Source organism: Micromys minutus (genome assembly GCF_963924665.1).
Source record: "Micromys minutus genome assembly, chromosome: 21".
Taxonomy (NCBI): Eukaryota; Metazoa; Chordata; class Mammalia; order Rodentia; family Muridae; genus Micromys; species Micromys minutus.
The window spans coordinates 5,502,544-5,515,167 of record NC_137956.1 but is presented as its reverse complement, the minus strand read 5'-3'; the positions used below and the strand labels follow the sequence as shown (position 1 = coordinate 5,515,167).

The 12,624-nt window shown below is 46.6% G+C and overlaps 1 protein-coding gene across 3 annotated transcripts in view; it reads left to right on the top strand.

Moving 5' to 3' along the window:
- CGNL1 (cingulin like 1) overlaps nt 1-12,624 on the top strand; it is a 141,175-nt gene that overhangs the window by 54,244 nt on the left and 74,307 nt on the right. For all 3 annotated transcript variants that reach the window (XM_080934401.1, XM_080934399.1, XM_080934400.1), the window contains exons 7-8: nt 910-1,045; nt 8,933-9,145. In XM_080934401.1, coding sequence (XP_080790527.1) covers nt 910-1,045; nt 8,933-9,145 — 349 coding nt within the window. The remainder of the gene's footprint in view (nt 1-909; nt 1,046-8,932; nt 9,146-12,624) is intronic.

The window sequence follows — 12,624 nt, the reverse complement described above, 5'->3', positions numbered from 1 at the left end:
AGTTGTGCATGCTGTGTAAACAGGCAGGTTAATAATTACTAACACCCTTTGTGGACCTAAGTGTGTCCACAAGCTTCAGCCCCAACAGGGGACCCCTGACAGGTGAATGAGAGATATGTGGTCACCAAGGTTTCTACCAGGAACCTCGAGTGTGACACCTAAGAGCTAAGGTTTCTAGAAGCTTCGGATAACCCTCCAAGATGTGTTAGACTATAGGGTTCACAGTCTCTCCCAGTGTGAGCACGTTCTCCAGAATGGTCTCTGTGATATATACTCACACTTTTGCTCAGCCCGTGGTGAGGGGAAGTGGCCCCATGGCTCTACCTGCCAGATTGTCCTGTGAAACTTAGTGGCAAGGAATCTAAAATCAAGGTCTGATTTTCTTTCTGGAAACAGCTTTGCAAACACACCCAAGAGATGTGTTTTTTACCCATCTAGGGGCTCCTCAGTTGAATCAAGCTAACAAGATTGACCATTAACCTGATGGTTTTCCTCAGTTTTTTTTTTTTTTTTGTTTGTTTGTTTGTTTTTGTTTTTTGGCATTTCTTCATTTTCTGTGTCCTAATTCTAGTACTTCATATGGTCTACATTCACAGATGTCCTCACACACATGCTCACACTCACACACATATACACACACTCTTTCTCAGATGTTCTCATAGACACACACTCACATGCTCACACTTATAACATACGGTCTCTTTCGGGTAGAAAATGTCCCTGCAAATCTGTCCCATTTTGTTTGTTTGAGTTCTTATCTGACATCTTGGCCAAATTAAACTGTAGTCCTGGGGAGGCTTCTTGGGCTTATAGGTGACCATGTGACAGCCTGCAAGCCTGTGGTCAGACTGGGTGAGGACTGAGGATCCCAGGAGCCTCTCTGACAGACCTCCTGTTGTCCCCTGCCAGGCTGTTCCAAGTAAAGATGGAACGAGAACAGCACCAGACTGAGGTCAGAGACCTGCAGGACCAGCTGTCGGAAATGCACGATGAATTAGACAGCACCAAGCGATCCGAGGACAGGGAGAAGGGAGCCCTGATCGAGGTAAGGGGCTGTGGGCTAGGGGTCGGCCCCATCTGCCTAGAAGGGTAGGACTTTGTGGGCTGGATGCTTATAAGCCATTTTCTGTTGTGTGCATTTGATCTACACAATCACAATGGGTTCCACACTTAGATTCTGTGAGGCCATCATTGTCTTAGGGAAACTTACAACCATGCTGAAAAGTTGGAAGAGGAGTATGTTAAAGGCTGAGGAGATGGCTCAGTCGGTGTACTGGCTGGTTTTGTGTCAACTTGACACAGCTGGAGTGATCACAGAGAAAGGAGCCTCAGTTGAAGAAATGCCTCCATGAGATCCAGCTTTAAGGCATTTTCTCAACTAGTGATCAACGGGGTGGGCCAAGCTCATTGTGGGTGGTGCCATCCCTGGGCTGGTAGACCTGGGTTCTATAAGAAAGCAGGTTGAGCAAGCCATGGGAAGCAAGCCAGTAAGTGACATCCCTCCATGGCCTCTGCATCAGCTCTTGCTTCCTGACCTGCTTGGGTTCCAGTCCTGACTTCCTTGGTGATGAACAGCAATGTGGAAGTGTAAGTTCAATAAACCCTTTCCTCCCCAACTTGCATCTTGGTCATGATGTTTTGTGCAGGAATAGAAACCCTGACTAAGACAGTCGGTAAAGGGTTGTCAGGGCAACCATGAGGACCTGAGATCAACCCCCAGAAACTTTGTAACATCGTAACTGGACAAGTAATTGTTGTGTGGGGGTAGACAAGATGGACAGATTGCTGAGCTGTGCTGGCTGGGCTGGCTAGCCTGTTCTGTGAGCTCTTAGCCAAGAGACATTGTGTCAGAAAATAAGGTGACCCTGAGGAATGAGATCAGGGGTGACTTCTTATATTCCCTCTCATACACTCACTCACAAACAGTCTTACACACTCATAGATGTCCTCACACACATACATATATACACGCACTCTTATGCATATACTCACATGCTCACACTCAATAACATATACTCACACTCACACACAGAGAACAGTACATTAATACTGGTTCTCAGCAGAGAGCAAGGAGTTGTCCATGTTTCACCATATTCCATTAATTGTTCTGCTCACGTATTCATCTTTGAAGTAAATTACAGATAAGACCATATTTTACTCTTTTTAGAATTAAACTTTCTGACATAGTTACAATACCATTATGGTGACTAACATGTATATGGTTTCTATAGTAAACAGAAGGAGTCTGAATACTCAACCCTTGCTATCACCGAGTTGATTTAATAGTTGATGTAGTGAGTTCAGGGCCAGCCTGGAGTAATCAGCCCCTCCCTAAAACAGAGATGATGTCAGCGGAGAACTTATACATTCCGGCGGCACTTTGTCTCAGAGCCCAGAGGACAGAAGACCTGTGCCCTGTGCTGACATGCTCTGGTTCCATCCACCTCCGTTCTCTTCCTCCACTCCATCTTGCTCTTCTTTTGCATATTTTCCTTCAGCGCAGCCAAGTGCTTCGTGTCCTCCTGCTTCCTCCCCCATTTCATTCGCAGCTTACTTCTGAATGACAGAGCGAAAGAGGAATTTTTGCCATTTAAATTACTTTGAAGTGTTTCCATATTTTTCTAAAATGAAGCAATTCTAAGATGAACTGCATGCTATTTTACTTGATTTTTTTGAGATAGGGTCTCATGTAGCCCAGGGTAGCCTTAAACTTGCTATGTAGCTGAGGATGACCTTGAGTTTCTGATCTTCCTGCCTCCAGCTCCCAAGTGCTGGGATTGCAGGTGGGTACCACCATTCCCACTAATGCTGTGTTGAGGATTAACCCCCCCTTGGCTTCATGAATGCTAGACAAGCACTCTAGCAGCTGAGCCACACCCAGAGCCCACGTCTTTAACTCCTTAAGCACACTCTACAGACTGTTCTGAACTTGATTTAATGATAACTTTGGAGGCCCATTTGTATTGTAGGGGATGAGGACAGGGACTCTGGCTTTGGTGATGTGTTCAGGCCACAGCTGGAATAGGAACAGAACATATCTCGTCTTAAAGGTTGTCCTGTAGTTGGGGTCCTAGTTTGCTACACTCCTGACAAGACCTGTGGTGTCTGCAGCAGGGAGATGGCGTTGTTAGTAACTATGTTTCGAGTGTTTTCCTTATTGTTCTCCTCTGACTTCTCAGGGACTTTTAAAACATGTCTACAGTTTCCATAAAGACAATCCCAGCTCCTACACACTTTCACTTTATCCTTTATATCTTAAGAGTTAGACTGGAGAAATCTGATAACAGATTAGACTCGGGCCAAGCTGCCCATGGCTTTTGGCTGAGAACAGACTCTCAGACACAATGAGCATGGAATCCACACTGAGAACTGACTGAAAACATGAGGCCTGGATGCTCCGTGAGCCTGTGCAGCACCCGGACCTTTTGTGAAGTTGCTCTCTTGCTGTGGCACTGGAGACTGAAGCCAAGTCCCTGTGCGCCCTCGGCACGCGCTGTGCCACTGGCCCCGCCCCAGCCCGGATACTCATCACCTTTTGTTAAATAGTGTCAGGCCTTCACATGGAATCTGTAAAGTAGCTTTAGGGGGACATAGTGATGTGCACCTTTATTGCCAGCACTTGGGAAGATAGAGGCAGGAGGATTTTTATGAGTTAGAGGGTAGCCTGCTCTACAGGGTGGGTTTCCAGAGTAGCCAGAGCTACATAGTGAGACTCCTTTTCTAAAACAACAACAACAAACAAAACAAAACAGACAAACAAAAACCAAAAATGTTTAAAGGAAAGCATAGTCAGATTCTGCTTTGTTAGGCTGAGCTCATGAATAGGACACATCTATTGTTTGTAGAATTCCCGGGTCTGTAAACTCTTTTTCTTAAGTCTGGGTCTCTTTCCTGCAGTTCAACCTAGACTCAAACTCACTAACTCATCATGTAGCCAAGCTCTGGGAACTATGTGGGCTTTCTTTCTTTCTCTCTCTCTCTCTCTCTTTCTTTCTTTCTTTTTAATTAAAAGGGCTTTTAAATGTGTGTGTGTGTGTGTGTGTGTGTGTGTGTGTGTGTGTGTACTTGCACAAGTGCCCATGTGTGGGGGTCAAAAGATAACTTTTGGAAATCAGTTCTCTCCTTCCACCTTGTGAATCTCAAGGAATTGAACTCTAAACTACCAGACTTGGTGGCAAGCACCTTCCCCTGCTGAGCCAGCTCACTGGCCCATGAGATTCCTTTCTCAGCTCTAATACAAAAACAATCTTAGGACTGGTGTTTGACTCCTTTTCTGTCCATTCAGGTGGCATCAGGTCCAACATGCAACACCTGTTCAGATGTCATCTAGGTGGGTTTTTCTGATAGAATGACATCACCAACGGAGTCTGCAGAGCTGAGAGTTGGCCCTTTCCCACAGAGCCCTAGGCACTTCTAAAACAAACGCACACTATGATCCTTCTAACATTACCTAGATTCTAACAAAAGTGGCCGAGCAAAGTTCTCTCCAGTCTTACACTTCCTAGGCCATCGGCTAGAGCAGGGGTGCACTACCTTCCTGATGTTCTACCTTTAACACAGTTCCTTGTGTTGTGGCGACCCTGCCTCCCCAAAACATAAGATTATTACCATTGCTACTTCATAACTGTAATTTGCTACTGTTATGAATCACAATGTAAATATGAGATATGTAGGGTATTTTCTTATGGGATTCCCACGAAAGGGTTGTTCAAGGGGGTTGAGACCCACAGGTTGAGAACTACCTCGTCAGAACCAGGAAAAAAAAAAAAAGGATGACTACATTTGGGCTCCTGCAATACAAACCTTCTTCTACCCCAGCAATGGGTATAGGCCAGGCGTAGCTTTCTTCATTTTGGCATGCAGGACCGTGGGGGATGCCGTGTGCAGCTCTTGTGGTCTGGGTTTGCAGCCATGGTGGATCCTAGTGTCCGTCTCTCAGCAGCCTGCTGTTAAGATAGCAGCTCCCTGGAGGAAGCACTTCCTTTGTCTCCAGCGTTGCTCTGTTCCTGTGGTTTAAGGTTCTAGCTGTGTTTCTTTTTGTTTGTTTAAAGAGCGGCCCCACCCCACCCCAGCCCCTTTCCCCCAGTACAGCTATCCAGCCTTTTCTAGTAGACAGTGCTCTGGTATTCTGTTTGCATCTAACGCTTAGGCCACACACAGTTTCAGTGTTCAGCTTTCTGGGTGGTTTGTGGTCAGATTTGTGGTCACTCTAAAGGAAAAAGAAGGTACTAGGTCCTAGCCAGGCCACACCCTCTGCTCTAATGTTTATCAGCTGTTTGAGACAGATACACAGACAGGCAGGGGGAGGGGGCAGACAGAGTGGGGGGAAGGATGGATGAGTCTAGATGATTTCCAGAGTTTATTTAGATTCATTGGGGAGGGAGGGGAGAGAGAGAGGCTGGTTCCTTGTCGAGTGGCCCCTCTTGACTGCATGTAGGTTTAAAAATTAGTGACTCTAAGTTGCCAGCTTTCCCTTGTTTTCTTTGACTGTAGCCTGCAAAGAGGCACATCTCTCTTTACTGGGTGCTTGTTTATGTTTTGGGTTTTTCCTAGTTACCACTTTTTCTCTTTATTTGATATAATTAAAGCTTCCTGCACTGAAGGGAAGTTCTGGAAACTGTATGTGCCAATTGGTCTCCCTTCTGGAAACTTCTGTGTGATACGGCAAGGTGTAATCTGATTGGATTCGTGCACCTTGGTCCACTTAAGCGACAGTCCCAGCCGCAGATAACGCCGTCTCTGTAGAACAAGGACTGCAAACCTTTAGTCCTTGTCACGCCTTTGCAGCAGCACAAACCCAGATATGTCTTGCCAGAGATAAGGGTGGGAAGAGGAACTGCTCTATCTAAGGACAACTGAAAAATGTGTGAGAGCAAAAGCAGGAAGGAGTGACGCTGAAGTTGCTGGAGGCGCCATCAAGTCCTAGAGAGATCTCCAGTGGCAAAAGTGATGGCCAAGTTCTGCTCTTCAAAAAGAGATGGGCAGGGATAGCCAGGTGGTCCCTTATATATAGGATGAGGAAGTCTGAGTCTTAGGGGTGGTCTCTAGGCTTCATCAAAGCTCATTCTTGCCTGATGTTGGCATGCTGGCAGGGCTAAAGCTCGGGATGTACTGTGATCTCACCTGTCTGCCTGGTCCAATGGACCTGCTCTTCCAAGAGCAGTGGGTCTCAACTCTTCCACAGGGGTGGAATAGCAGATACCCTGCACCTCAGATAATCGTGTGGCGATTGATAACAGCAAGCTTACAGTTATGAAGTGGCAGCGAAATAATTTTATTTCACCACATCATGAAAAATAAGGGTCACAGCATTAGGAAGGCTGAGGACCAGAGTAGAGGAAAGACTTCCCTGCCAGCTGTTTTTAAATGAAACTTGTTACTTTGTAGGGCTAACCTGAAAAAGTAACTTGGGGTCAAAGATCTGGCTCAGTGGGTAAAGGTGCCTGGTAACCCTGGCAATCTGAGTTCATGGAACAGATGTAAAGACAGAATTGCCCTCTGGTTTCCATCTATAAGCTGTATCGTGGCCACAGTACCCCTCTGAATCATCATAGACACACACACACAGACACACATAGAAACACACAGACACACGCATCCCATTTATATCACACACATATACAAACATACATCTCACACACACATCACAAACACACACATATACATACGTATATATCAAATATACATCACACACACACACGCACTGACACCTATCTCATTCATCTCACACATACTGATACAGTTAATTTAAAAACTTGACCCGAAGGTTTCTCAGAGATCTTAGGGGCCCAGTGGCAGCCACTGCTCTGAATCCCCAGGAGCTCAGGAGAAGAAACAAGGTGTGTTTTTAGTCAGAAGGTGGGGGAAGGGAGAACTGAGAGACTCCAGCTGTTTGAAGCAGGGTGACTCATTCACACTGGAACTGACAGTACAGCCATTGCTCCTGATCCAGTCAAAATGTCAAAAAGCAGATCTGTATCTCCCCCAGAAGCTTATCTCTCTCACTAAGGATTTTGGAGAAATGAACACAGGCTGGGGATGGTGGTAGGGCACAGTTGGTAGAGCCCAGGCTTCTATCCCTACCGCTGTATAAAATGGGTGTGCAGGCACACGCCTTTAATCCCAGGACCCAGAAGGCCGAAGAAGGAGGATCAGACATTCAAGGTCACAGTGTTGAGAGTTCTAGGTCAGCCTTCGAAACATGAAACTTTGTCTGAGATAAACAAACAAACACAAAAGAAAAGGCACAATACATGAATGGTGTGTGTGTGTGTGTGTGTGTGTGTGTGTGTGTGTGTGTGTGTGTGTGTGTGTGTGTGTTAAGACTGCAAATTGTGTCAGAGGAAGGGTGGAAGACTGTTAGAAGGGGATTGTGGGAAGACTTCTCAGAGGAGCCACATTGTGTCTTTGAAGAATTTCCAAGAGGCAAAGGGTTGGGAAGGATGGAGATGGCAGCTCGGAGCCTGGCTGTGCCAACAGGTGGGTGCTTCTAGCAAAGGGGATGAGGAGCTAACCCGGACGGGTGGGGGGGGGGGGGATCTAGAAGCTGCAGAACTGACCGATGCTTGTGAAGGACAGGGTGAGAGAACTCACAGCTGAAACCCTGCTCCTGCACCCGGTGCTTCACAAACTGGTGGTTCGGAGTCGAGGGAAGGAAGCAGAGAGGGAGGCTCCTGCTAGATCCTTCTAAAACTGCAAGTGCACGGAATGCCAGGTTTGTGTGAAGCTCGGGGCTGGCAGATTACCAGAGTGGGGGTACGGGTAGAAGACGAGAGGCAATTTAAGACAACAAATATTGAGGCGGGGGGAGTCCAGGAGCTTCTAAAGGAAAGGAGAGGATGCAAAATTGCACTCTTAGAGATGTCTTGAGAGTTGTAGAGAAAGTGGCTGCTGGGAAGGAGCGTGCTGTCCTGCGATTTCCAGGGAGGCCCTTGGAGGAGTCCAGAGTACGGTACCAGGGAAGGACCAGGGAGATGAGAAGGTGTGATGGTGAATTTTAACTGTCAATTTGACAAACTTGGAATGACCTGGGGAAAAAAATCTCAGTTGAGAGGAATTGTCTATTTCAGGTTGTCCTGTGGGCATGTTTGTGGGGGATTAAGTGTTGCTTTTTTTTTTTTTTTTTTTTTTTTTTTTAAATTAAGGTGGGGATATCCACCATGGATGAGGGGAGTACTATTGCATGGGCTGGGCTCTGAACTGTATGATGAAGAACTTTAACTGAGACAGAAGGCAAGCTGGTGGTGGAACGGGGTGGGGGTGGGGGCACTCCGTAATCTTGTCTTAGGAGGGGAGCCACAAAGCCACACAGTAGGTGATTAAGGAGAGCACAAACTGGTAAACACACACACACACACACACACACACACACACTTTGAAGAAGTTTGGTGGTAAAGATAGTAGGTAGCTAAGAGTCCAGACTCCCTGGGCTTGAGGAATGTGGTTTGAAGCTGAACTGTTGGCTCTAGTTTTGTGTCTCTTTGTGAGCTCTTGACAGTGAAGGGGGGTAAAATGTGAACGCTGTGCTCTACGCAGGCAAGGAGGATAGAAAAAGTTGTCCTGAGCACTAGGAGCAGCTGGGACCCCAGCAGCATCCTGGAGAATGGGTAGCAGACAAGTGAGTTTGGCTTGAGGGTAACCGTACCACACAAGGGCTGTGGCTGAGCTGCGGATGGATACATGCAGTCAAAACACAAATGCATGTAAAATAAAAGGCAACCATTAAAAAAAAGAAAAGAAACTAAGACTTAAGCCCCAAGGTAATGATGGCTTTGAGAAGTACAAATTGTCCCCACACCTGTGTGGTCTGGGAAGGAGAGCGCGGATGGGACAGGGTAGGTGGCCATACACCTGGTGGTCAGTCTGAAGGGGTGATGCTGGGCCGCTGAAAAAGATACCTGTTCTCCAGCTCAGCAATTGTCCCTCCCTCTAGGAGCTCCTGCAGGCCAAGCAGGACCTTCAAGATCTGCTCATTGCCAAAGAGGAACAGGAAGATCTCCTGAGGAAGCGGGAGCGGGAGCTGACTGCCCTGAAGGGTGCCTTGAAGGAGGAGGTGTCCAGCCATGACCAGGAGATGGACAAGCTGAAGGAACAGTATGACGCTGAGCTGCAGGCCCTCAGGGAGAGTGTGGAGGAAGCAACCAAGGTGAGCCTGCGACCCACAGAGGGTGTCAAGATGCAGCTAGATGACAGTTATACTCACTTTCCCATGCCAACTCCCCTCGGCTTTATCATACCACGGTGACGCGCTTGTTGACAAGGGACAGGTGGATGGCTGAGTGTCTGTACTTTTTGATCTATCAGCTCAAGCAGCAGTAAAGACTAAATGATTTTTAAGGTGAGATTTTAAGGCGCCGAGTGGACTCAGCTTCTGCAGGCTTTGTGGAGTAGCACTGTACCCTCCTGGCTTAACTCCTAAGGTTCTGTGTGACCGTGTGCAGAGTTGCAGATGGGACCTGGATTTCTGGAACCCTTTGTCCCATCCCAGCTGCTTCCTCTGGCTTTGCTCAGTGTCCTGTTAGATCATTCGTGTTCTTTCCTCAGCAGAGTTGAAAGAGGGCTAATTGGTCAAATTGCCCCAACTCTTCCAAGTTAAGTTTCCCCTTAATTGAATTCCTGGCTCTTACAAATGGGTTGTAAATTGTGTGGAAGTCTTTTGGTGCAGTTGAAGGGAAAATGCTTTGAGAATACCATACCACCCTTAGGGACGGAGAACTGCAGAGTGTACATTTTTTTAAGTGCCCGAAACAAAGGGTAAAAGTGCTGGAGAGAGAACTCGCCATCCGTTCGGTCTGCCGTGATGACTGTGGCAGCTCCTCACTCCAGCCCGGCTGAGCCCTGTGGTGCTTCACTGATTCTCAATGAGGTCATGATAATTACTAATGACAAGAAGTGAAAGATGAGTTTGTTCGTTATTACAACAGGGAAGTCTGGGAAAATGTCTGCTTGGGGTTATTATAACTCTGAGATACTTAAAAGGGCCTCCCGTTGGTTTGCCATCCTGCCTTTAGATTTCATTTTAATCTGAGGGAGACTGGTAGGACTGACTTAGTTGTCCCTTGAAGGGAAATGTCTGGGTTTTTTGTATCTTTGTATCTGGGCAATAGCCCAGTATCCTTGCTGTTGTTCCTCACATTCTGTTACCTCAACAGCTATAGGCTCAAGTGATTTGCCACGAAGCACATTATTGCTTTGTCACCCTTAGGTCTTGCAACAATACACAAGTTTAATGTGCAGTATGCTGGGAGACCCATTGAGGGTAGTAGGAGTCAGTGTTTGTAGTTGTTGCACCAGAAGGTGAATTGAACTTGTACCACGTGTAGAATGGAAACTAGTCGGCAGCTTCCAGGTCTGTGGCACAGATGTAAGGGGGAAAGGAAAGGCAGAGGCGAAAGGACATATCTTTGATGTGTGGAGTTGAGGATCACCAACATAGACCTAGGCTAGGAGATGGAGAGATGGGTTTGTGGTTTAGAGCACTTGTTCTTTTAGAGGATCTGAGTTTAATTCCCCTCCCCCACACATGGGGTCACACGCTCATCTGTAACTCCAGCAAATCCAGTGCCCCCCTTTGACCCCCACAGGCATCTAGTGTGTACTTGGTGCACATATATACATGGAGATGAAACATTCATATACATAAACTATGCATACATCACCACCAGTGTCTTTCCCTGGTAAACAGTAATTTTTAATTGGTTTTTGCTTAAATATTTGCCTGGCACTCCGCATGTGCCTGCCACGTAAGCATGCTAACGTCCTCACTTCTCTGCTTATGAGGGATAACTGCCTCTCACTTCCTCGGCTTCCCCAGTATCCTCTCACCTGTGAACTGCCTTTGCCGCCTCTGTGTCCCTGTCCCCATCCCGTTCTCCTATCCACACACACACACACACACACACACACACACACACTCACGAGTTACTCACATTTTTGGGTTTTGACTGCACCCTAGGTTCCCATCATGCCCTGCTGTAATGGATGCTCCTTTAGGTTGGCGTCTTAAGCACAAGGGGTGTCTTTATCTAGACCTTTTCTTTCTGGCGAGATGAGGCGCAGCAAACTCAAGCGCTTCTGAGGCCAGACAGGAAGCACCGATGAGGGGAGCCGTTAGAACAGTGATGGTGTCAACTGGGGCTGGTGCAGAATAAGTTTCAGCTGGGCTAGCTCCAGCCACCAGCCGCTTCTCTGGGTGTGTGTTATGGGCATAATTTCCTCTCCTCTCTCCACTCTTCAGCTTGTCCCGAGTTTCCCTGACCATCCCTTCCTTAATTCACGACATCTCATTCTATTATTGTTATATTACATAGTATTGTTACTATAATTCCATAGCATATATAGTGTATATATAATTATATTTATTATAGTGTATGTTACATATACATATACTGAGTTCAATTAGTGTTGCCCTATGTTCAAGTGTTTAGGGCTGGAAAATCTATTAGGAGACTGTCTCTGGAGAAAACAGATTCTCCTTGCTCAGTAGCTTAACTGTAGCTTTTCCTCCAGGAATAGGAGCTTGTTGGAGTCTCTACTTCCACACTGGAGTATTGACGGTGTGGTCTTGTGCCGGTGCCGGTATTGCCAAAGGTTCAGGGTCCCTGTCATGTCAGGAAGGCACTCTCTCACGGCAGTCCTCCTTCACAAACTGACCCTCTCGGACCCTCAAATGTTTCCTGAGCTTTAGGAGTAAAGGTGTCATTACAGATGTCTCAAATGGGGTTGGGGCAGTCACTTTCTCTCTGCCTCTTGACCAGCTGTGGATCCCTGTTCCAGCCTCCACTGCTGTGAAAAGAAACTTTGATAATTGGCGAGAGGTGTGCTTGCTCGCTCCTGGGCAGAAAGACGGGTATTTCTAATGCAACTGGAGGCCATATTGGTTTAGGAAATGGAAGTAAGAGGTTCTCCTATTTCAGCTTTCAAGGATGAGTTGGACATCTGCGTGTTGATGTGAGATCTCTAGACTTTTAAGTGTTGCTGAAACAAACCCCTCAGATAACAAGAGGCATATAGCACAATCTTAATCCACCTGCAGGCCAGTGGTCTGCGCTTCTAGTCCTTGAGCTCAGCACAGTGCCTGGAAATCACATCTGTAGTGTTTTCAGAGATGGCAGAGGACAAACTCCCTCCCAGCTTGGTCACATCTTACTGCTGGGCTCCCTGGGGTTCCCCAGTGGTAGTGAAGGAGGTGTTGTAGAGGACTCCCAGCTCTGTAATCAGAAAAAAGGAGTCTGAGTGTGTTTGTGTTTCTTGGTAATTTTGCTTCTAAAATGTCTGCTGAACAAATGTGACACAATCTTTTTTTTTTTTAATCAGAATGTATTACATGTGTGTGTAAGGAGTAGGGTGTATTACATGTATTACATGTATATGTTTTAGGAGTGGGGGTGTGTTATATGTCTGTGTGTTAGGAGTGGGGGTGTGTTATATGTCTGTGTGTTAGGAGTGGGGGTGTATTATATGTATTACATGTATGTGTATTAGTGGGGGTGTATTACATGTATATATGTTAGAAGTAGAGGTGTATTATTTGTATTACATGTATGTGTGTTAGGAGTGGGGGTGTATTACATGTATGTACATGTTATAGTGGGGGCGCTGGTGGAGTGCCTGCCATGTGTGTGG